The 22,685-nt window shown below is 62.9% G+C and overlaps 2 protein-coding genes across 2 annotated transcripts in view; both read right to left on the bottom strand.

Moving 5' to 3' along the window:
* Positions 1-6,266: 6,266 nt before the first annotated feature.
* On the bottom strand, positions 6,267-15,492 carry MUC1 (mucin 1, cell surface associated). Its single transcript, XM_075908314.1, has 9 exons — positions 14,407-15,492; positions 13,457-13,530; positions 13,012-13,151; positions 11,387-12,654; positions 10,710-10,783; positions 10,281-10,420; positions 9,344-9,468; positions 9,098-9,244; positions 6,267-7,045 (listed from the first exon to the last, which is right to left on the bottom strand). Exons 1-9 carry the CDS (start codon positions 15,490-15,492, stop codon positions 6,989-6,991), a joined length of 3,111 nt encoding a protein of 1,036 aa, XP_075764429.1. The 3' UTR covers positions 6,267-6,988.
* The window catches only part of LOC102456563 (uncharacterized), a 79,640-nt gene continuing 72,443 nt past the window's right edge, over positions 15,489-22,685 (bottom strand). The window contains exons 26-31 of the mRNA XM_075908313.1: positions 19,285-19,526; positions 17,290-17,627; positions 16,443-16,515; positions 16,372-16,387; positions 15,606-16,252; positions 15,489-15,523 (exon numbers count right to left, since the gene is read on the bottom strand). Coding sequence (XP_075764428.1) covers positions 15,489-15,523; positions 15,606-16,252; positions 16,372-16,387; positions 16,443-16,515; positions 17,290-17,627; positions 19,285-19,526 — 1,351 coding nt within the window. The remainder of the gene's footprint in view (positions 15,524-15,605; positions 16,253-16,371; positions 16,388-16,442; positions 16,516-17,289; positions 17,628-19,284; positions 19,527-22,685) is intronic.

Below are 22,685 nucleotides of genomic sequence, written 5' to 3'. Positions count from 1 at the left end.
CTCTGTCCCCTCCCCCCCATTAGCAGGGGGCTGTGTGTGTGTGTGTGTGTGTGTGTGTGCGTGTGTGTGTGTGTGCTCACAGCTGCTGGTCTGGGCAGTCAGGTGTCCGTGGAACAGGCGGTGTGGGGACACTGCGCTGCACTGCTAGTGACGGCCAGCAGAGGGCAGTGCCAGCCCAGGGAGGGGCTGCTGTACAGACAGCATCCTGTCTGTGGGGCAGCCCCCCCAGCTGCGTGTCCCCACGCCTGGGCAGCAGGGTCCGGCCTCGCCCCCGGGCACGGTGCAGGGCTGTGGGCACGGGCTGCCGGCTCGCCTGGCACTCCAAGGGCCCAGACATGGGCTCTGCAGACTGGCTGCGGGCGCCGCTTCCTGCTCCTGCCCAGCCTTCCCGGGTTACGAGAGCTGGGAACGGCCATAAAGAGCATTGCCCTTGGGCTGGGGACGCTGGCCTGACGCAGGCGGCTGGGCGGGGAGGGTGCTGGGCAGGGCTGCTGGGAAAATGTTTGCCGTGGGGGTGCGGGAGCCATTGAACCAACTGTAAACCCTGTGTCATGGCCACCATGTCCAGCCCCAGCACCCTAGTGCCAGCAGTTACGGCGCTGGAGGGGGTGGCAGCGGGCAGCCAGGTTCTGTGGGGCTCGTGCCCCCGGGAGAGAGCTGGACGCGGGCCTCCTGTACCCAGCACGGCTCAGGGACGGGCCAGCTGCCAGCGCTGGCCTCCAGCTCCCCTAGCGGGGCTTGGTGTGGGGCAGCCGGGGCTCAGTGGGGCAGGCTCAGCGCCAGGGGATTTCCATCTGAGCCCCCAGCGGGGAGGAGACTCAGGCTGGCTGGGACCCCAGGGAGAGAGGAGCAGGGGGCTGCGGGTGGAGGGGCCAGGATGGCTCTGGCTATAAGAGGAGTTGGGCAGCAGGGCGTGGAGGAAACGTCTCACCCCTGTCGCCAGGCCTCTCTCAGGGACCGGGAACAGGGATGTGGCAGGCGGCTGTTGAGCGGCTGGGTGACATTCTGTGTCCTGGTGCGTGGCCTGGCCACGGCAGGGTGGGCAGCGCCGCGCCAGCTCCTGCCCAGGCCCTGCGGAGCCAAGCAAAGGCCAGGCGGGGCAGGCAGCCTGGCACCGAGCCCAGCCACCCAGGATCACGCGGGTGGGGGAACGAGAGGCCCTGAAGTAGAGACCCAGGCTCCCAACGTAAATGCGAGGGGCCCCGTGTTGCGCTTACGAGAAGCACCCGGGGATCTTTCCAGGGGGCAAGGCTCCGTGTCATGTTTATTGGAAACCCATCACCCGTGTGTGCGATTCCACGCTGCGAGGCTCGGCCAGGCGGCGCCCAGAGAGCCATGGCAAAACACCCATTCCAGTCCCTGGGTTTTGCCACGTCCTGCTGCCATCCTTGATCCCGAATGGTGTCAATCTCGGGGTTTCCCCCAGCTCTCCTTTGATCCGTGCAGGGTGGACCGATCAAATGCTTCAAAGCTTTCTCAGACACGGGTGCAAATCTGATCACGGAACCACGGTCGCGTGCAGCTCAGTACAGAGTGTTCCAGTGTCAAAGAGATGTACTGTGTGTGATTGGTTTTTTCAATCATTGATTTTTAGGAAGGTAGGAAGTAACACGTAATACTCATTACCAGCTGCAGATGCAGCAGCAGGACATTAGGCCGGTAGGAACAAAATCACGCACCCAAACAGCCGCTTTAATATTTTATTCAACTGCAATTTCAATGTCACCGAAATGTTTCACAGTTGCAATTGCAGCTGGTTCCTGAGTCACTGACAGCCGGCTGCCCTTAAAATTGAAACAAAATTCAAACGCTATTAACTCAAACGGCCATCCCAACAGGGGTTGTGCAGTGTCTTTAAACCATCCACCATTGGCTCTCGTCTTCCCCATGCCCTCTGTCCTTTCGATTCGTGGACTGAAACAGGAATACGAGATTTTTTCCTGCTTTGTCAGCTCCCCGACAGTATCTTAGCTTTGCGTGAATCATACCAAACAATGAGAATAGTCTCTGCGCTCGTAGAGGAAGCTACCGCTGTAAAACAGGCCTTAGGAATGCTGAAGGAACCCTGTGTCAAGTACCTGGCTAATGATTCCCTCCAATTCAGGGAGGTGTTTTTGCTCACAGCATCATCAGTAAACATGTCCTGGTTACATGGTTTCGCTCCAGCCCTGAAACTGATGCCTGGGATCACGGAGGGGTGATTTCGAGATTTTTTCATATCTCAGCGGCGGCAGCATCTTCCGGCCTCACGCTTCCCCCTTTATATCTGAGGTTAAGAACGCTCTCCAGAAAACGAGGTGCATTAGGGTCTGAGCCGTTCGCAGGGGAGCTGTCTGGGGAGGGATCGCTTTCGGCAATGCCTCCGGATGCGCCGTCCGAGTTTCGACAGCAGCAGCATTGTCTCCAAAGTTTGTGGAAGGCTGAGCAGGTTTCGGGGCCGTGAGCATGTGTGACGGCGCGTCGGGTCCCCCCGATCCTGCACCCCCGGAGCAGCCAGAACAGACTCTGCCAGCCAGGAGAACAGAGGGGTTATTGCTTCTCCGGGATACAGCCCAGCACAGACGTGACGTGGCTACAGGAGTCAGGGCCAGGATGCCTCAGACCCCTTGGGTTAGGGGCTCCATCACCACTCAGCTTAGTCTGTTCCCTTCATGTTTCCCAGCCAGCAGCTGCCTCCCTCCGAGGCCCTGCCCCCAGCCAGGTGGCGTCTCCACCTCCCTCCCTTTGTCTCTCCCCTGGGAAGAGCCTTGCTAAGTGCTCAGGCTGGGCCGAGGTGTCTGGGCCAATCCACAGGTGGGTGAGTCAGTGGGAATCGCACCTCACAGCGCAGGGGAACCCCGGGTTACAGAACAGACAGCCCCCCCACTACACCACAGCATGGCCGCTGCATTCCTCTCTAGCCCAGTGCTATGTAGGCTGAGACACTTCCCTCTGTGTCATCACAGGTTTCTTTACAACGCATTAGGAGAATTGGCCAGGTCTTAATCAATTGTTCACAACAATCAACCACACAATTCCCTCAAACATCTTGGTCGATCACAGGTTTAAAACAAACCAGGAAGAAAAAAAACCCCCACACAGACAACCTGTGGAACTCCTTGCCAGAGGAGCTTGTGAAGACCAGGACTTTGATAGGGTTCAAGAAAGAGCCAGATACATTCATGGCGGTTGGGCCCATCAATGGCTATTCGCCAGGATGGGCAAGGAGGGTGTCCCTAGCCGCTGATTGGCAGAGCGAAGAGGGATCACTTAGGCTATGTCTACACTGCCGGGTTCTTGCGCAAGAAATATGCAAATGAGGCTAAGCGTGTAATATCGCCGAGCCTCGTTTGCATACCTAATGGGCCACCATTTTTGCGGAAGAGGCTCTTGCGCCAGAAGGCGCGTCTACACTGCCCCTTCTTGAGCAAGAAACCCCCCCTTGCGCAATGCCACTACGCTGATTATTCTGCAAGAGCCTCTTCTGCAAAAATGGCAGCTCATTAAGTATGCAAATGAGGCGTGGCGATATTCCACGCTTAGCCTCATTTGCATATGTCTGGCGCAAGAACCCGCCAGTGTAGACATAGCCTTAACAATTCTCTGTTCTGTCACGCCCTGTGGGGCACCAGGCATTGGCCACTGTTGGCAGACAGGCCACGGGAGAGACGGGCCGGTGGGCTGGCCCAGTGTGGCCGCTCTGATGTCGAGGGAGAATTCGTTCGCAGGCTCCTGCTCTCTTCAGCGAAGCCGAAGCGAAATGGTTACGGAAGCGCTTTGCAATTCCAATGAGGTTTTCGTTTCTTCCCGGAGCAGCCTTTGTGCTCAACGGGCTCTGGAGCCGTGTGCTGCTAGAGCCTGGCCTGCCCTTCCGCCTTCTCGGCTCGGCTCACCTTTGCCATGGTTGCAGTGTTGTCCGTGATGGGTTTTTGTTCACAGTTTATTGCTGTTTTCACAGCCGCTCCCTGTGCGTGTTGAGGGGTGCGGCCATTTCCCGAGGGAGCTGCTGTTTCGGAAGGTGCTGCAGCTCCATCGGCTCGGCCTGGCTCTGCGCTGCGGGGGCCAACCTGCCCGAGTTCCCCTCGGTATGGCTCGTGCCCTGTTCAAGTTCCTTCTTGCACACTGTGGCCCTGACTCATCCCGCCGCATTCCTCACCCCACCCCCGTGCTGCCCCCCACCCCCCGCCATTCCTCCCTAATCCCCCATCACTCACCCTCGTCCGCCGCCACGCCCTTGGAGCCTCCTCCGCATACACCTGCCCTGCACAGCCCCCCCAATCCCACGCAGCCCCCCTCCCGGCCTCCACCGATCTCCCACAACATCCAAACGTTCCCCTCACAGCCCCCCCAATCCCACGCAGCCCCCCTCCCGGCCTCCACCGATCTCCCACAACGCCCAAACGTTCCCCTCACAGCCCCCCCAATCCCACGCAGCCCCCCTCCCGGCCTCCACCGATCTCCCACAACACCCAAACTTTCCCCTCACAGCCCCCCCAATCCCACGCAGCCCCCCTCCCGGCCTCCACCGATCTCCCACAACACCCAAACGTTCCCCTCACAGCCCCCCCAATCCCACGCAGCCCCCCTCCCGGCCTCCACCGATCTCCCACAACACCCAAACGTTCCCCTCGCAGCCCCCCTCCCGGCCTCCACCGATCTCCCACAACACCCAAACGTTCCCCTCACAGCCCACCCCCCCTCCGCCCCCACACCTCCCGCCTGACTGGCTGTGGGCTGAATTTGCTACAAAACACGTGGGGCAGGGCAGCACTTCCTGGGTCCTCTGGGCCTCTGGCTGCTCGGGGGAGTTTCCATCGATCTGCCTGGCCCCTGCCATGGGTGGCGCTGCCTGGCCCCGTGCCCTGGGCCTAGCCCCACAGTCCCATTAACTTTTGTTGCCTTGTTTCCCGGCATTTCGGTGTTTGCCGAGGGCCCAGCCCAGTCCCGGGAGGTGCAGCGTGTCCCAGGCTGGGTGCCGGCCCCACACGCAGGCACACAGCTGGAGGGGGAGGGTAGCGCCTGGCGGTTCCTTCCCATCCCAGGCGCCAGCCTGTTGGAAACGGCACCAGAGGGCGGCTGCGTGTAGGCCCCGAGTCCTGAGAGCCCCCCAGCTGCCCTGCCGAGCAGAGTCCCCCACCCAGCCCCACACAGGGCCATGGCCCAGTGCTCCCGCCAGGAGCGGGGCTGGCTCAGCGTGTCGGCGCCGGGCCGGCCACACAGCCCCACGCTCAGGGTGGGCAATGTGAGCGCGGGCGCAACCCGCAGCCACGATGAGCACGAGGAGTCGGGGACCCGGAGCCGCCTTGCCTACAGCCCCGCGGGTCTCTGCCCTCCCATGCACACGCCTGGGCCAGGCACAGGGGCGAGCGGTGCTGCCCAGCCCCCCGGCCATGGAAAGGTGTCTCAGCACACGGGCCTCAGACACCCAGGCCCTGGGCGGCCTTGGCAGGCCCCAGACGCCGGGCGCAGCAAGGCCAATGCGACAGCCCCGGTTAGAACAAGGGGGCGAGGCCCTTGGGGCACGTTTGGCAGGAGAGCTGCTCGCAGGTGTTCCCAGGGCTGCTGTTGGCGAGTGGGCAGCTGGGTCTGTCATGCCCCCCCCCCAGTCGCTTGCAAGTTACATGTGGCCACCGTGAAACCCCTTGTCTGTGGGTCAGTCACACTGAAGTAGACAGAGCACTGGTGCTGCCCAGCGGGATTCTGGGTAGCACCCAGGGGATTTGGGTACCACCAAGGCGCTGCCCAGCGGGATTCTGGGTAGCACCCAGGGGATTTGGATACCACCAAGGCGCTGTCCGGGGGATTCTGGGTAGCACCCAGGGGATGTGGGTACCACCAAGGCGCTGCCCACGGGGATTCTGGGTAGCACCCAGGGGATTTGGGTACCACCAAGGCGCTGCCCTGGGGGATTCTGGGTAGCACCCAGGGGATTTGGGTACCACCAAGGCGCTGCCCAGGGGGATTCTGGGTTCTGCCAGGGTTCACGGTCACCCCAAGAGCAGCCTCAGGGCCAGACTATCCCCTGAGGCCGTTACACCCGCCCGGCCATTTCCTTGGGCGTTTGTGCTGCGTTCCGGCTCTCGGCTGGCTGTGCGGGAGGAATGTGCAGGGGCGGAGCTCCCCTTTGTCTGATGCAGGGGTGCCTGGCCCTTGTGGGGGCTGACTGGCTGGGCGGGGAGCCGGGTGGCGTGGGTGCCCAGGGGTGCCCGTCGCACACACCTCCACACAGACCACGGCGCTGACTCGCCCGCCCAGAGGCGCAGGAAAAAAGCAGCCTGGAGCCTGACTCGGCACAGATCCCTTTATTGCGAATCCCTATAAATACAGCCCATCCCCGAGGGCCCTGTGTCCCCCCCGTCGCGGCAGGGCCGTCACAGCCCTGCGGGCCCCGTCCCAGTAGAACAGCCCCAGGCCAGCGGGGCCGCGCACCCGGCCCAGCCCTGCCCCGGGGCCCCATGGCAGTAGACGGCGTTTGGCAAGTGCTTGTGGCAGGAGGCGCTTGGGGCTGGGGGTCCCCGTCGCCTTGTTCACCCAGTTCCCCTGCGTTCGAATCCGGCTGCTGGCAGCCTCCCGGCGCTCGGGCCCAGCTCCCGGCAGCAGGGGGGAGCTGGGTGTGGGGGGGGCAGGGACACGCCCCTCCCAGAGCTCGGCACTATGGGGGGCTCCCTGGGGAGGCGCTGCCGTGCTCCCTGCTCTGCCCAGGCCGGTTGGCAGGACGTATGGGGCAGCCCCTTTTCCCTCCCCCACGCAGCAAGGCAGGAATTTGCCCCATCCCCCATTATTGCTGGGCCCAATGGGAGCCGGAGCAGCCCCCCCCAGGGCCAGGGGCTGCAGGGTGGGGGGGATTCCCCAGAGCTGACACCCCCCGACCTGCTCCCTGACTCCTCCCCCACCCGCCACATGGCAGCAGCCCCCTGCCCAGGGCCGTTTGTGGGCGCCTGGCCCCTGGAGTCCAGCTGCAGGAAGCTCGGGGGGATGCTGGAGCCCGTGGGGCGGCGCCCCGGCGATCCTACGACGACGCGGCCGGGTTGGTGTAGAAGGCGTTGTTGCCGTTGCCGGTGTACATCTGGGGGACACAGAGGGGACGGGGTTAGAGCCCCGCCAGGCCAACCCCGTTACCTGGCAACCAGGATCTCCCCAGCAGGGCTGTAGCTAGGGAGGGGGAGGGGGGCAGAGGCGCCAAAGCAGGGCCAGAGCCCCCCAGATCCACAGGCTGCGGCTCCCGACCGGCGGGGTCCATCAGCCCGGCAGCACCACTCCCCGGCGGGCCCCGCGCTGGGCCCGTCTGCTGAGTGGGGGTAGGGGGCAGGTCCCCTTTCCTCCTGGCCCCCTCCCCAGGGCACCGGCTCCCTGCTGTGCCCCTCCCCTTCCAGCCCCCTAGGGCCTTCCATCCCGCTCCCCCGCCTCCATCATTGCCCGCCCCCCTGAAAACTGGGCCCACCCGCGTCTGTCCTAGCCCCTACCGGGCCATCACCACCTCCCCCTGTCGGCATGGAGGGCCAGGTACCCTGTGGGGAGCCTGGGACCCGTGCCAGGCCTGGGCCTGTAACAGCAGAGAGCATCCCTGTAACGCCCCGGACCAGCCCCTGGCACGTTGCTGCGGCCCTGGTGCCCGCTGGCACCGACTCCTAGGGCATGAGCCGGGCGGGGCGGCTGTCCTTGCACAGGCGGAGACATGGTGACAAGGAGACACCAGCCCCCCGCTGCCAGGCCCCATGGGGAGGGGGAGGGAAAACCAGACTCCGCCTGAGCCCGGCCAAGCTGCCCTGCCCAAGGCCACCTGGCACCCCGGGCTCTGCCCAGGCAGGGGCCTTGGCCCTCCTGCTGCCGGCCAGCAGGGACTGTCGGAGCCCAGCGCCCTGGAGCAGACGGGGGCTGCCTGGGACCCATGGGGCAGGGCACAGCCAGCACGGCCCAGGGGCCACTGGTCGGGCTCCATGTCCCAGGGCCAGGCATGGGCCCCACCTCCAGCCCACTCCCACCCTGCCCCACAACCTCAGTGTGACGCATCCCCTAGTTCCACCCTCAGCCTCACTCTGCAACCCCCCACAGTGCCACCCTGTGACCCCCCAACTGCAATCCCCAACGGTGCCACCCTGCGACCCCCCAACTCCAATCCCCCACGGTGCCACCCTGCGACCCCCCAACTCCAACCTCCCACAGTGCCACCCTGCGACCCCCCAACTCCAATCCCCCACGGTGCCACCCTGCGACCCCCCAACTCCAACCTCCCACAGTGCCACCCTGTGACCACCCCACTCCAACCCCCCACGGTGCCACCCTGCGACCCCCCAACTCCAACCTCCCACAGTGCCACCCTGCGACCCCCCAACTCCAACCTCCCAGGGTGCCACCCTGCGACCCCCCAACTCCAACCTCCCACGGTGCCACCCTGCGACCCCCCAACTCCAACCTCCCACAGTGCCACCCTGCGACCCCCTGTGACGTAGTGGGGGTACCTGGCTGGTTTCTATGCTGCTGGCTCTGGGGTAACCCCCACTGGCTGCCGTGGGTACCATGACCCAGCAAAACAGGATGAGTCACTATGCAAACCAGTGGCCAGACACCCCCCATGGAGAGGAACAAAGGAAGGTGGAATGCTGCCCTGGCTGGGGGGCAGGGCTGGAAGAGGGTTAGTGGGTTGCTGGCTGTTGGAGAGCATGGAGGAGAGCCTAGGGGAAGGGGCTGGAGTTTAGGGGCCCAGTCTCCCCCATCTCAAGGGGGCCTGAGGCATCCTAGCCCAGCTCTGTGACCAGATTACATCTGTGCTGTGCTGTATCCTGGAGAGGCAATAAACTTCCTCTATTCCACCGGCTGGTGCAGTCTGTTTGTGCCATTTCGGGGTGCAGGAGATGGGGACCCCAACGCGCCGTCACACCCCCCAACTCCAACCTCCCACGGTGCCACCCTGCGACCGCCCCACTCCAACCTCCCACAGTGCCACCATCTGAACCCCCCCCACTACAACCCCTCACAGTGCCACCATCTGCACCCCCCCATTACAACCCCTCACAGTGCCACCCACTAACCACCCCCCAGTCCACTCCCCAGTGAGGGCACCATGGGGCACACACCGGGCGAGGGGCACCCCAGGGCCGGGCCAGGCCCCAGCACTTACGTGGCTGTAGGGGTTCTGCTTCGGGCCGGGGGCATTGAAGCGCCCGTGGGTGTAGTAGGTGGGGGACTCGCTCGTGGGCCCATACGAGGTGTGTGCGCTCAGCAGCTCCAGCTTCCCACGGCTCCTCCTGAGGCACGAGCAGACGATCTAGAAGGGCGAGAGGCGGAGGTGAGGGTCGGTGGGGGCCGGGAGGAGAGAGGCTGGAGGGGGCCTGAGGCCGCAGGGATGGGCAGGGGGGATACTCACCAGAAGGATGAGGACGAGGAGGATCAGCACCAGTGCGACGCAGCCCAGGACCAGCAGGGCGATGCCCCAGCCGGGCACCAGGGGGTCGGGCGCTGGGGTGGATGAAGTGGAGCCGATAAAAGTGGCTAAAACGGAAGCAGGAGCAGTCAGGGGCTGCGGGGCACCCAGAGCACAGGTGAAGGGGAGAGGAGGGGAGGGTGCAGGAGTCGGCAGAGGGCCCCAGGCTGGCCAGGCAGAAGGGACAGAGCTCGGGGCTGTCGGAAATGGGCTGGGCCCGGGGTGCAGGGAAGGGGCCCAGCCCCAGCTGCCCACGCCCCCCCTGCTGGGACAGATACAGGCAGGGCTGGGCTGGCTCCCTGTGACGGCGCGTTGGGGTCCCCCGTCTCCTGCACCCCGAAATGGCACAAACAGACTGCACCAGCCGGTGGAATAGAGGAAGTTTATTGCCTCTCCAGGATACAGCACAGCACAGATGTAGTCTGGTCACAGAGCTGGGCTAGGATGCCTCAGGCCCCCTTGAGTTGGGGGGAGACTGGGCCCCTAAACTCCAGCTCCTCTCCCTAGGCTGTCTCCTCCATCTTCACAGACAGCCAGCAACCAACTCCCTAACTTCCAGCCCTGCCCCCCAGCCAGGGCAGCCTTCCACCTTCCTTTGTTCCTCTCCATGGGGGGTGTCTGGCCACTGGTTCAACAAGTTTGGCCTTACCTCTGCCTAGTGAGGCTTTCCCTGCTGGGTCTTGCTCCAGACAGCAGGGGTCACCACAGCCCAGCAAGTACCCCCACTACGTCACACTCCCGCAACACCCCCCAAGCAGCCCAGCCGGGAGGCAGCCTGGTCCCCACAGAGCTCTGCCCCAAGGCCGTGCACACCACCCCCCACAGGGACCCCTGGCCGGGGGCTGCTGCGGATACACGGGGGCCGGCCCAGGCTGCTCACCCTTGATACCCTCCAGCTGGAGCCCGACGGTTTTATTGCTCTCCAGACCCTTCTCCAGCTGCTGCTTAATGTCGGTGTCGCTGATGCTGGTGCCGCTCGCTCCGTACAGCAGGACGGAGTCTGTCACCACCGAGCCCGGGCTGCAGAGCAGGCCACAGAGGGGGGGTTAGCTGGGTCTGGCCCGCCCCCTTCCCACCTGGCCGCTCCCCAGCTCCTGCCGGAACCCAGCCCTGCACCCCGCTTCTCACCTACCCAAGGTGCTGGGCTGCAGCCCCTCATTCAGGCTGTTCCCACCTGTAGCCCCCCCCAACCTGCCCAGCACAGCCTCCGGCAGCCCCCCCGCCTCTCTCCCCCCCTGTTCCCTCCCCAGCCCAGCAGGCTGCCCCCTCCCTTCCCCACGTGGGGGCAGCCCCATGGTGCTCGCTGTACCTGAACCGCAGATCGGTGAATCCCCGGTAGTTCTGCCCGTTGGGACAGTCTGCGCAGCCATAGACCTGCATGTACTGTCACGGACAGAGAGGGGAGCAGGGTCAATGCCGGCCCCCAGCTGCCTGGGGGGAACCAGCCCCGGCCCCTGCCAGCCTCCCTTGCTGTGCTCTTCCTGGGGGGGCAGGGGATGGAGGCAGGGGTGTCTCCCCAGAGCCGGGCCCACGGGAGAATTGTGTGTGTGTGGGGGGGGGGTGCCGGGAGCGATCGAATGGAACTGGAAACTTGGTGTCCGGGCACCACTCCAGGCCGGGCGTGGAGCAGCCCCCAGCACCCCTAGTTCCAGCACCCATGTCCCGGGCTGGCGGCAGAGGGGCAGAGGGGGCTAGAGCCGAAGCAGGCTTCCAGGGCATGGACTGAGGGACTCTCCCCTTGCTGCTCCAGGACAGGTCCTCTGGGGCTGAGGGGCCTGGCGCCCAGGACTTGGCCCACGGGGGGTGGAAGTTTCCCTGCTCCCGGCTCTGAGGGGTTTCTGCTACGGCAGAGCCTCATGGGTCATTGAAGGGCAGCGGGAGCACGGGTCCGGCGGCGGCCTGGTGGAGCTCATGCCAAGTTCCCGACACCTTGGGGCTGGCAGCCACCCCCAGAGGAGACAGGGCCCGCGGCTGGGCTGGACTTACCATGGCCTTGATTACGCCCTCCAGAGCCAGGTAGTAACTGGAAACAGGGTTGAGAAGGGAGTCGTTGAAGTTCTTGTTCACAATGCGGAACGACAGCGAGAAAAGAAGGATCACGGTGCCAGGCTGTGCCGGGGGGGTCGTATCAACTGAGGGCACTTGGGTGGTCGTGTTGCTGGAGGGCGCTGGGGTCGACGTTCCACTGGGAGGCGCTGGGGTGGACGTTCCACCGGGAGGCGCTGGGGTGGACGTTCCACTGGGAGGCACTGGGGTCGACGTTCCACCAGGAGGCGCTGGGGTGGACGTTCCACTGGGAGGCGCTGGGGTGTTCGAGCCACCAGGAGGCACTGGGGTGGACGTTCCACTGGGAGGTGCTGGGGTGGACGTTCCACTGGGAGGTGCTGGGGTGCTTGTGCCACTGGGAGGCGCTAGGGTGGACGTTCCACCGGGAGGTGCTGGGGTGGACGTTCCACTGGGAGGCACTGGGGTGCTTGTGCCACTGGGAGGCGCTGGGGTGGACGTTCCACCAGGAGGCGCTGGGGTGCTTGTGCCACTGGGAGGCGCTAGGGTGGACGTTCCACCAGGAGGTGCTGGGGTGCTTGTGCCACTGGGAGGCGCTAGGGTGGACGTTCCACCGGGAGGCGCTGGGGTGCTTGTGCCACTGGGAGGCGCTGGGGTGGACGTTCCACCGGGAGGCGCTGGGGTGGACGTTCCACCGGGAGGTGCTGGGATGGATGTTCCACCGGGAGGTGCTGGGGTGGACGTTCCACCGGGAGGCACTGGGGTGCTTGTGCCACTGGGAGGCGCTAGGGTGGACGTTCCACCGGGAGGTGCTGGGATGGACGTTCCACCGGGAGGTGCTGGGGTGGACGTTCCACTGGGAGGCACTGGGGTGCTTGTGCCACTGGGAGGCGCTGGGGTGGACGTTCCACCAGGAGGCGCTGGGGTGCTTGTGCCACTGGGAGGCGCTAGGGTGGACGTTCCACCGGGAGGCGCTGGGGTGCTTGTGCCACTGGGAGGCGCTGGGGTGGACGTTCCACCGGGAGGCGCTGGGGTGCTTGTGCCACCGAGAGGCGCTGGGGTGGACGTTCCACCGGGAGGCCCTGGGGTGCTTGTGCCACCGAGAGGCGCTGGGGTGGACGTTCCACCGGGTGGCACTGGGGTGGACGTTCCACCGGGAGGCGCTGGGGTGGATGTTCCACCGGGAGGCGCCAGGGTGGTCGTGTCAACAGGAGACGCCGGGGTGGATGAAGTGAAGCCGATAAAAGTGGCTGAAACGGAAGCAGGAGCAGTCAGGGGCTGCGGAGAACCCGGAGGGGAGGGGAGGGTGCAGGAGTCGGCAGAGGGTCCCAGGCTGGCCAGGCAGATGGGACAGAGCTAGGGGCTGTAGGAAAGGGGCTGGGCCCGGGGTGCAGGGAAGGGGCCCAGCCCCAGCCGCCCACGCCCCCCCCCGCTGGGACAGATACAGGCAGGGCTGGGCTGGCGCCCGCAACACCCCCCAAGCAGCCCAGCCTGGGGGAAGCCTGGTCCCCACAGAGCTCTGCCCCAAGGCCGTGCACACCACCCCCCCACAGGGACCCCTGGCCGGGGGCTGTGCGGACACACGGGGGCCGGCCCAGGCTGCTCACCGTTGATACCCTCCAGCTGGAGCCCGACGGTTTTATTGCTCTCCAGACCCTCCGCCAGCTGCTGCTTAATGTCGGTGTCGTTGATGCTGCTGTTGCTCGCTCCGTACAGCAGAACGGAGGCTGCCACCACCGAGCCCGGGCTGCAGAGCAGGCCACAGAGGGGGCATTAGCTGGGTCTGGCCCCGCCCCCTTTCCGGCCCCGCCCCCTTCCCACCTGGCCCCTCCCCAGCTACTGCCGGACCCCAGCTGTGCACCCTGCTTCTCACCTACCCAAGGCGCTGGACTGCAGCCCCTCATTCAGGCTGTTCCCGCCTGTAGCCCCCGCACCTGCCCAGCACAGCCTCTGGCAGCCCCCCAGCCTCTCTCCCCCCCTGTTCCCTCCCCAGCCCAGCAGGCTGCCCCCTCCCTTCCCCATGTGGGGGCAGCCCCATGGTGCTCGCTGTACCTGAACCGCAGATCGGTGAATCCCCGGTAGTTCTGCCCGTTGGGACAGTCTGCGCAGCCATAGACCTGCATGTACTGTCACGGACAGAGAGGGGAGCAGGGTCAATGCCGGCCCCCAGCCGCCTGGGGGGACCAGCCCCGGCCCCTGCCAGCCTCCCTTGCTGTTCTCTTCCTGGGGGGGCAGGGGATGGGGGCAGGGATGTCTCCCCAGAGCCGGGCCCACCGGAGAATTGTGTGTGGGGGGGTGCCGGGAGCCATCGAATGGAACTGGAAACTTGGTGTCCGGGCACCACTCCGAGCCGGGCGTGGAGCAGCCCCCAGCACCCCTAGTTCCAGCACCCATGTCCCAGGCTGGCGGCAGAGGGGCAGAGGGGGCTAGAGCCGAAGCAGGCTTCCAGATGTGGCGTAGTGGGGGGCTGTCTGCTCTGTGTCCCCGGATCCTCCTGCGTAGTGGCTGTTGGGGACGCAGGGCCAGTACAGGCTAAGTTGGAGCCATGAAGGAGAGAGACAGAGGAGGGGGCTGAGGCATCCTACCCTAATTCCTGTAACCAGATTACGTCTAGGCTGTGCTGTACCCTGAAGGAACAATAACCCCTCTCTGTTCTACCGGCTGGTGGAGTCTGTTCATGCTGCTACGGGGGTGCAGGATCGGGGAACCCCCAGCTCACCGCCACACAGGGCATGGACTGAGGGACTCTCCCCTTGCTGCTCCAGGACAGGAGCCTCTGGGGCTGAGGGGCCTGGCGCCCAGGACTTGGCCCACGGGGGGTGGAAGTTTCCCTGCTCCCGGCTCTGAGGGGTTTCTGCTACGGCAGAGCCTCATGGGTCATTGAAGGGCAGCGGGAGCACGGGTCCGGCGGCGGCCTGGTGGAGCTCATGCCAAGTTCCCGACACCTTGGGGCTGGCAGCCACCCCCAGGGGAGACAGGGCCCGCGGCTGGGCTGGACTTACCATGGCCTTGATTACGCCCTCCAGAGCCAGGTAGTAACTGGAAACAGGGTTGAGAAGGGAGTCGTTGAAGTTCTTGTTCACAATGCGGAACGACAGCGAGAAAAGAAGGATCACGGTGCCAGGCTGTGCCGGGGGGGTCGTGTCGACTGCAGGCACCGGTATGGTTCTGTTGACAGGAGACACCGGGGTTGTCATGTCAACAGGAGACGCCGGGGTGGTTGTGTCACTAGGAGATGCCGGGGTGGTTGTGTCAACAGACAGCGCTGGGGTGGTTGTGTCACTACGAAGCGCCAGGGTGCTCGTGTCATCAGGAGGCGCCGGTGTGGTTGTGTCACTAGAAGGAGCAGGGGTGGTTGTGTCACTAGAAGGTACCAGGGTAGTCGTGTCAACAGGAGGCGCCGGGGTGGTTGTGTCACTAGGAGGCGCCAGGGTGGTTGTGTCAACAGGAGATGCTGGGGTGTTTGTGTCGACAGGCAGCGCCGGGGTGGTCATGTCAACAGGAGGTGCCGGGGAAGTCATGTCACTGGGAGGTGCGGGGGTAGTTGTGTCACTAAGAGGTACCAGGGTAGTCGTGTCAACAGGAGGCGCCGGTGTGGTTGTGTCACTAGGAGGCGCCAGGGTGGTTGTGTCAACAGGAGATGCCGGGGTATTTGTGTCGACAGGCGGCACCGTGGTGGTTGTGTCAACAGGCGACGCAGGGGTGGTTGTGTCACTAGGAGGCGCCGGGGTGGTTGTGTCACTAGGAGGCGCCGGGGTGTTCGTGTCAACAGGAGACGCCGGGGTATTTGTGTCAACAGGCGGCACCGTGGTGGTTGTGTCAACAGGAGACGCTGGGGTGTTTGTGTCATTAGGAGGCGCCGGGACGGTTGTGTCAACAGGAGACGCCGGGGTGGTTGTGTCACTAGGAGGCGCCAGAGTGGTTGTGTCAACAGGAGACGCCAGGGTGGTCGTGTCAACAGGAGGCGCCGGGGTGGTCGTGTCACTAGGAGGCCCCGAGGTGCTTGTGTCAACAGGAGATGCCAGGGTGCTCGTGTCACCAGGAGGCCCTGGGGTGCTCGTGTCAACAGGAGGCGCCAGGGTGCTCATGTCACCAGGAGATGCCGGGGTGGTCGTGTCACTAGGAGATGCCAGGGTGGTCGTATCACCAGGAAGCGCCAGGGTGCTCGTGTCACCAGGAGATGCCGGGGTGCTCGTGTCACCAGGAGATGCCAGGGTGCTCGTGTCAACAGGAGGCCCTGGGGTGCTCGTGTCACTAGGAGATGCCAGGGTGCTCGTGTCACTAGGAGCTGTCAGGGTGGTCGTGTCATCAGGAGATGCCAGGGTGGTTGTGTCACCAGGAGATGCCAGGGTGGTCGTATCACTAGGAGGTCCCGAGGTGCTCGTGTCAACAGGAGGCGCCAGAGTGCTCGTGTCACCAGGAGATGCCAGGGTGGTCGTGTCACTAGGAGATGCCGGGGTGCTCGTGTCACCTGGAGGCCTCGGGGTGCTCGTGTCAACAGGAGATGCTGGGGTGTTCATGTCACTAGGAGGCCCCGGGGTGCTCGTGTAAACAGGAGGCGCCAGGGTGCTCGTGTCACAAGGAGATGCCAGGGTGCTCATGTCACCAGAAGGCCCCGGGGTGCTCGTGTCAACAGGAGATGCCGGGGTGGTCGTGTCACCAGGAGGCCCTGGGGTGCTCGTGTCAACAGGAGATGCCGGGGTGGTCGTGTCACTAGGAGGCCCCGAGGTGCTCGTGTCACCAGGAGATGCCAGGGTGGTCGTGTCACCAGGAGATGCAAGGGTGGTTGTGTCACTAGAAGGCCCCGAGGTGCTCGTGTCACCAGGAGATGCCAGGGTGGTCGTGTCACTAGGAGGTCCCGAGGTGCTCGTGTCAACAGGAGATGCCAGGGTAGTCGTGTCATTAGGAGGCCCCGAGGTGCTCGTGTCACCAGGAGATGCCAGGGTAGTCGTGTCACCAGGAGATGCCAGGGTGGTTGTGTCACTAAGAGGCCCCGAGGTGCTCGTGTCACCAGGAGATGCCAGGGTGGTCGTGTCACCAGGAGATGCCAGGGTGGTTGTGTCACTAAGAGGCCCCGAGGTGCTCGTGTCACCAGGAGATGCCAGGGTGGTCGTGTCACCAGGAGATGCCAGGGTGGTTGTGTCACTAAGAGGCCCCGAGGTGCTCGTGTCACCAGGAGATGCCAGGGTGGTCATATCACTAGGAGGTCCCGAGGTGCTCGTGTCAACAGGAGATGCCGGGGTGGTCATGTCAACAGGAGATGCCAGGGTGGTCGTGTCACCAGGAGATGCCAGGGTGGTTGTGTCACTAGGAGGCCCCGAGGTGCTCGTGTCACCAGGAGATGCCAGGGTGGTCATGTCAACAGGAGATGCCAGGGTGGTCGTGTCACCAGGAGATGCCAGGGTGGTTGTGTCACTAGGAGGCCCCGAGGTGCTCGTGTCACCAGGAGATGCCAGGGTGGTCGTGTCACTAGGAGGTCCCGAGGTGTTCGTGTCAACAGGAGATGCCAGGGTAGTCGTGTCATTAGGAGGCTCCGAGGTGCTCGTGTCACCAGGAGATGCCAGGGTGGTCGTGTCACCAGGAGATGCCAGGGTGGTTGTGTCACTAAGAGGCCCCGAGGTGCTCGTGTCACCAGGAGATGCCAGGGTGGTTGTGTCACTAAGAGGCCCCGAGGTGCTCGTGTCACCAGGAGATGCCAGGGTGGTTGTGTCACTAAGAGGCCCCGAGGTGCTCGTGTCACCAGTAGATGCCAGGGTGGTCGTGTCACCAGGAGATGCCAGGGTGGTTGTGTCACCAGGAGATGCCAGGGTGGTTGTGTCACTAAGAGGCCCCGAGGTGCTCGTGTCACCAGGAGATGCCAGGGTGGTCGTGTCACCAGGAGATGCCAGGGTGGTTGTGTCACTAAGAGGCCCCGAGGTGCTCGTGTCACCAGGAGATGCCAGGGTGGTTGTGTCACTAAGAGGCCCCGAGGTGCTCGTGTCACCAGGAGATGCCAGGGTGGTTGTGTCACTAAGAGGCCCCGAGGTGCTCGTGTCACCAGTAGATGCCAGGGTGGTCGTGTCACCAGGAGATGCCAGGGTGGTTGTGTCACTAAGAGGCCCCGAGGTGCTCGTGTCACCAGGAGACGTGGAAGGGATCGTGTTGCTGGTTGATGATGAGGACGTTGATGTCACCGGGCTGGTTGTGCCATGGGAGGAAGCTGGGTTCGTAGAGGTATTTTGAGCTGCACAAGGGGACAAAGGGTCCATTCAGTTCACAAGAAAACAACAGACTTGGGGTTCAGGTGAGGAGCAGAGGTTCCTGGATGGGTAATGGGGCATCCTAGAACCCTAGAGCACAAGGACGGGAAGGGACCTCGCGAGTCAGCGAGTCCAGTCCCCGCCCTCCCGGCAGGTCCCAGCACCATCTAGACCAGGCGTGTCGAACAGGCGTCTGGCAGGCTGCATGCGGCCTGATTGACATTGTTTGCAGCCTGCCACTACATTTTTCAAAAGAATAAAGTGCAGCGCGCTGGCCGCTTGGAGCCCGTGGCCGAGTGCAGATCACAGCCGGCTGGCCGCTCTGCACTGGGCACTCCCGCATGTGCTCACAGCCGGCCAGCCGCTCTGCACTGGGCACTCCCGCATGTCCTCACAGCCGGCCGGCCGCTCTGCACTGGGCACTCCCGCATGTCCTCACAGCCGGCTGGCCGCTCTGCACTGGGCACTCCCGCATGTGCTCACAGCCGGCCGGCCGCTCTGCTCTGGGCACTCCCGCATGTGCTCACAGCCGGCCGGCCGCTCTGCTCTGGGCACTCCCGCATGTGCTCACAGCCGGCCGGCCGCTCTGCTCTGGGCACTCCCGCATGTGCTCACAGCCGGCCGGCCGCTCTGCGCTGGGCACTCCCGCATGCGCTCACAGCCGGCCGACCGCTCTGCGCTGGGCCCTCCCGCATGTGCTCACAGCCGGCCAGCCGCTCTGCGCTGGGTACTCCGCATGTCCTCACAGCCGGCCGGCCGCTCTGCGCTGGGCACTCCCGCATGTCCTCACAGCCGGCTGGCCACTCTGCTCTGGGCACTCCTGTATGTGCTCACAGCCGGCCGGCCGCTCTGCACAGGCTGTGCCGGCGCGTCGGGTCCCTCCGATCCTGCAGCCCCGTAGCAGCCAGAACAGACTCCACCAGCCAGTAGAACAGGGGGGTTATTGCTTCTCTGGGATGCATCACAGCATAGACGTGACGTGGTTACAGGAGTCAGAGCCCGGATGACTCAGACCCTTGGGGTAGGGGATCCATCGTCCCCCCAACCCTCAGAACTCAGCTTAGTCTGTTCCCTTCGACTGTGTCTACACTGGGCCACTTATTCTGGAAAATCAGCTGCTTTTCCGGAATAAGCTGCGAGCTGTCTACACTGGCCCTTGACTTTCCGGAAATGCAATGACATTGAACTGTACAAAATCAGCCGCTATTCCGGAAAAACTATTCTGCTCCTGCTCGGGCATAAGTCCTTATTCCAGAACACTGTTCCGGAAAAGGGCCAGTGTAGACAGCCCAGGAGTCTTTTCCGGAAAAAAGCCCTGATCGCGTCTACATTGGCCACAGACGCTTTTCCGGAAAAAGGGCTTTTCCGGAAAAGCAGCCTGCCAGTGTAGACGCTCCTTTTCCGGAAAAACTGAAAACGGAATAGTATTCCCTTTTAAGCAGTTCTGGAAATTCATGCCAGTGTAGACACAGCCTTCACGTTTTCTAGCCAGAAACTGCCTCGCGCCCAGGCCCTGCCCCAAGCCAGGTGGCGTCTCCCCCTCCCTCCCTTTGCCTCTCCCCTTGGGTGAATCAGTGGGAATCACACCTCACAGCGCAGGGGAACCCCGGGTTACAGAGCATACCCCCCCCACTGCGTCACCTCTCTCCCTCCTCCGAGAGCGAACTGAGCGGGGCCACTCCACCTGTGGCCTGGGCAAGTTCAGGCCTCCACGATGGGTCAGCGCGGCGGCGATGATGTTGCCGTTCCCCTTGCCGTGGCTCACTTCCATGTCATAGTCCTGCAGGAGCAGGCTCCACCTCAGCAGCTTGGCGTTGGTCCCCTTCATCTGGGGCAGCCAGGTTGGAGGGGCTGTCTGCTCTGTGACCCGGGGTCCCCCTGGACTGTGAGGTGAGATTCCCACGGACTCACTGTGACGTAGTGGGGGTACCTGGCTGGTTTCTATGCTGCTGGCTCTGGGGTAACCCCCACTGGCTGCTGTGGGTACCACGACCCAGCAAAACAGGATGAGTCACTATGCAAACCAGTGGCCAGACACCCCCCATGGAGAGGAACAAAGGAAGGTGGATGCTGCCCTGGCTGGGGGGCAGGGCTGGAAGAGGCTTAGTTAGTTGCGGTCTGGGAGCATGGAGGAGACAGCCTAGGGAAAGGGGCTGGAGTTTAGGGGCCCAGTCTCCCCCATCTCAAGGGGGCCTGAGGCATCCTAGCCCAGCTCTGTGACCAGATTCCATCTGTGCTGTGCTGTATCCTGGAGAGGCAATAAACTTCCTCTATTCCACCGGCTGGTGCAGTCTGTTTGTGCCATTTCGGGGTGCAGGAGACGGGGGACCCCAACGCGCCGTCACACTCACCCACCTGTGGATTGGCCCAGACACCCAGGCCCGGCCTGGGCAGAGAACACTCCCAGTACATCACACAGGCATCAAGCGCCTGCTCACAACTGGCCACTGTGCTCACACCGCCCCAGTGCCTGAGGAAGAACTGTGTGGAGGCGGCAGCGGCGACGGCAGCTCTAAGACCCAGGCATTAGGTTGGGAGGCTGGGAGAGCCTGGCTCTGGATTGGGTTAGAAGGGGAGTATGGGAGTGCCTGGCTCTGGCGGAGGGGAGGGGGCTATTTTGTTACTATTTTGTTTTTTATTTATTAATTCCCACATAAAATCACAAATTCTATATTTAGTTTAGTGGTGTTCCCCAAGGGTCAGTCCTAGGACCAATCCTATTCAACTTATTCATAAATGATCTGGAGAAAGGGGTAAACAGTGAGGTGGCAAAGTTTGCAGATGATACTAAACTGCTCAAGGTAGCTAAGACCAAAGCAGACTGTGGAGAACTTCAAAAAGATCTCACCAAACTAGGTGATTGGGCAACAAAATGGCAAATGAAATGTAATGTGGATAAATGTAAAGTGATGCACATTGGGAAAAATAACCCTAATTAGACATACAATACGATGGGGGCTAATTTAGCTACAACTAATCAGGAAAGAGATCTTGGAGTCATCGTGGATAGTTCTCTGAAGACATCCACGCCGTGTGCAGCAGCAGTCAAAAAAGCAAACAAGAGGTTAGGAATCATTACAAAAAGGATAGAGAATAAGACGGAGACTATCTTATTGCCCTTATATAAATCCATGGTATGCTCGCATCTGTAATACTGTGTACAGATGTGGTCTCCTCATCTCAAAAAAGATATACTCCCATTGGAAAAGGGTCAGAGAAGGGCAACTAAAATGATGAGGGGTTTGGAACAGGTCCCATATGAGGGGAGCTTAAAAAGACGGGGACTTTTCAGCTTGGAAAAGAGGAGACTAAGGGGGATATGATAGAGGTCTATAAAATCATGAATGGTGTAGAGAAAGTGAATAAGGAAAAGTTATTTACTTGTTCCCATAATATAAAAACTAGGGGCCACCAAATGAAACTAATGGGCAGCAGGTTTAAAACAAATAAAAGGAAGTTCTTCTTCACACAGCGCATGGTAAACCTGTGGAACTCCTTGCCTGAGGAGGTTGTGAAGGCTAGGACTATTACAGGCTTTAAAAGAGAGCTGGATAAATTCATGGAGGTTAAGCCCATCAATGGCTATTAGCCAGTATGGGTAAGGAATGGTGTCCCCAGCCTCTGTTTGTCAGAGGGTGGAGATGGATGGCAGGAGAGAGACGTTTGATAATTACCTGTTGGGTTCACTCCCTCTGGGGCACCTGTCACTGGCCACTGTCGGCAGACAGGATACTGGGCTGGATGGACCTTTGGTCTGACCCTATCTGGCTGTTCTTATGTTCTAATTGTTTTTGTTGCTCTGCTCTGGACCTTCCCCAATTTCTCCACATCTTTCTCGAAACGCGGTGCCCAGAACCGGACACACTCCTCCAGCGGAGGCCTAACCAGCGCAGAGCAGAGCGGGAGAATGGCTTTGCCAGGGACAGACGCTCTGACCAAAGGACTGAAGACCTATCCTTAGATGGATGACTTAAGCCAGAGGTTTGTACCCATCCCTGCTACAAGCCTGCACCAAGAACTTGCAGCGGGTGTGGGTGTTTGTTTGATTCCTTTAACAACCCTAACTCTCGGCCTTTTCTTTCTTTCGTTCTTTTTTGACTTACACCCTTGGAGGGTAGGTTCTACAGGATGGGCACAGCCTGATTTTGGGGGAAGGTCTGAGATCTGACTTGCCCTGGGTCGGCGGCTGGTCCTTTGGGATCAGAAGAACCTGTTTGGAGTTGGGGCGGTGGGGGAGAGACTGGCTTTGATGACTTCTTGCTGGCCAGCGTGGCAAACAGCAGGGCCCAGTGTGGCTGGGTGGGGGGGCCTTATGGAGGGGACCCCAGGCTTGGGCTGCGGGTAGCCCCGTCTCTAGGCGATTCACTCTCAATTGACACTCTCAGCAGTGCCCCAGAACTCCCTGTGGTGCACCCTGCCAGAGCACCTTGCCCACAACCTCCCCCCGCCCAGCCAGGGCCCTCCCTGCCCCACCTCCGCCAGCCAGCGCCCCCCAGGCGTCGACCCAAAGCGCAACCCTACATCTACTGGAACCGCTCCAAGCCGGGGCTCAGCCCCTCGACCCTGCGCCCCACACAGGGAGTGTCCCAGGCTCCGGCTCGGACCCCGGCCCTGCTGGGTGCGCTCGGCCTGGCTGGGGCCTTCCTGCCGCTTCAGCAGCAACCCCACCCCCCCATCCCGTGCAGGAGAACCGGGCCCCGCAGTCCTGGAGGACACGACGCCCCCGGGCTGAGCCCCAGCCGGGCCCGTCCTGCCGCCGGCACCAGCCTGGGGCGCGTGTCCCGGCCTCCGGACAGAGCAGAGGGGCGCGGGCTCCCTGCACTCACAGCCAGGGATCCATGCGCTGCCGCAGCAGCCGGGGCTGGCTGCTCCCGACTGGGCCCGGGCCGTTAGCTCTGGGCTCAGCCAGACCCGCGCAGCCGAGAGACAGCAGGGCCAGCGCCGGGGTGCAGCACCCATGGCTGGGAGCCAGCCGCCTCCTGGGTCCCAACCCGCCACTCCTGGGCAGACAGAGAGAGGCCCCGGGGGAGCCCAAAGGGGCC

The sequence above is a fragment of the Pelodiscus sinensis genome, chromosome 24 (genome assembly GCF_049634645.1).
Source record: "Pelodiscus sinensis isolate JC-2024 chromosome 24, ASM4963464v1, whole genome shotgun sequence".
Lineage (NCBI taxonomy): Eukaryota > Metazoa > Chordata > Testudines > Trionychidae > Pelodiscus > Pelodiscus sinensis.
Note: the sequence above shows the minus strand (reverse complement) of the source record. Positions and strands in the feature narration are given on the sequence as shown.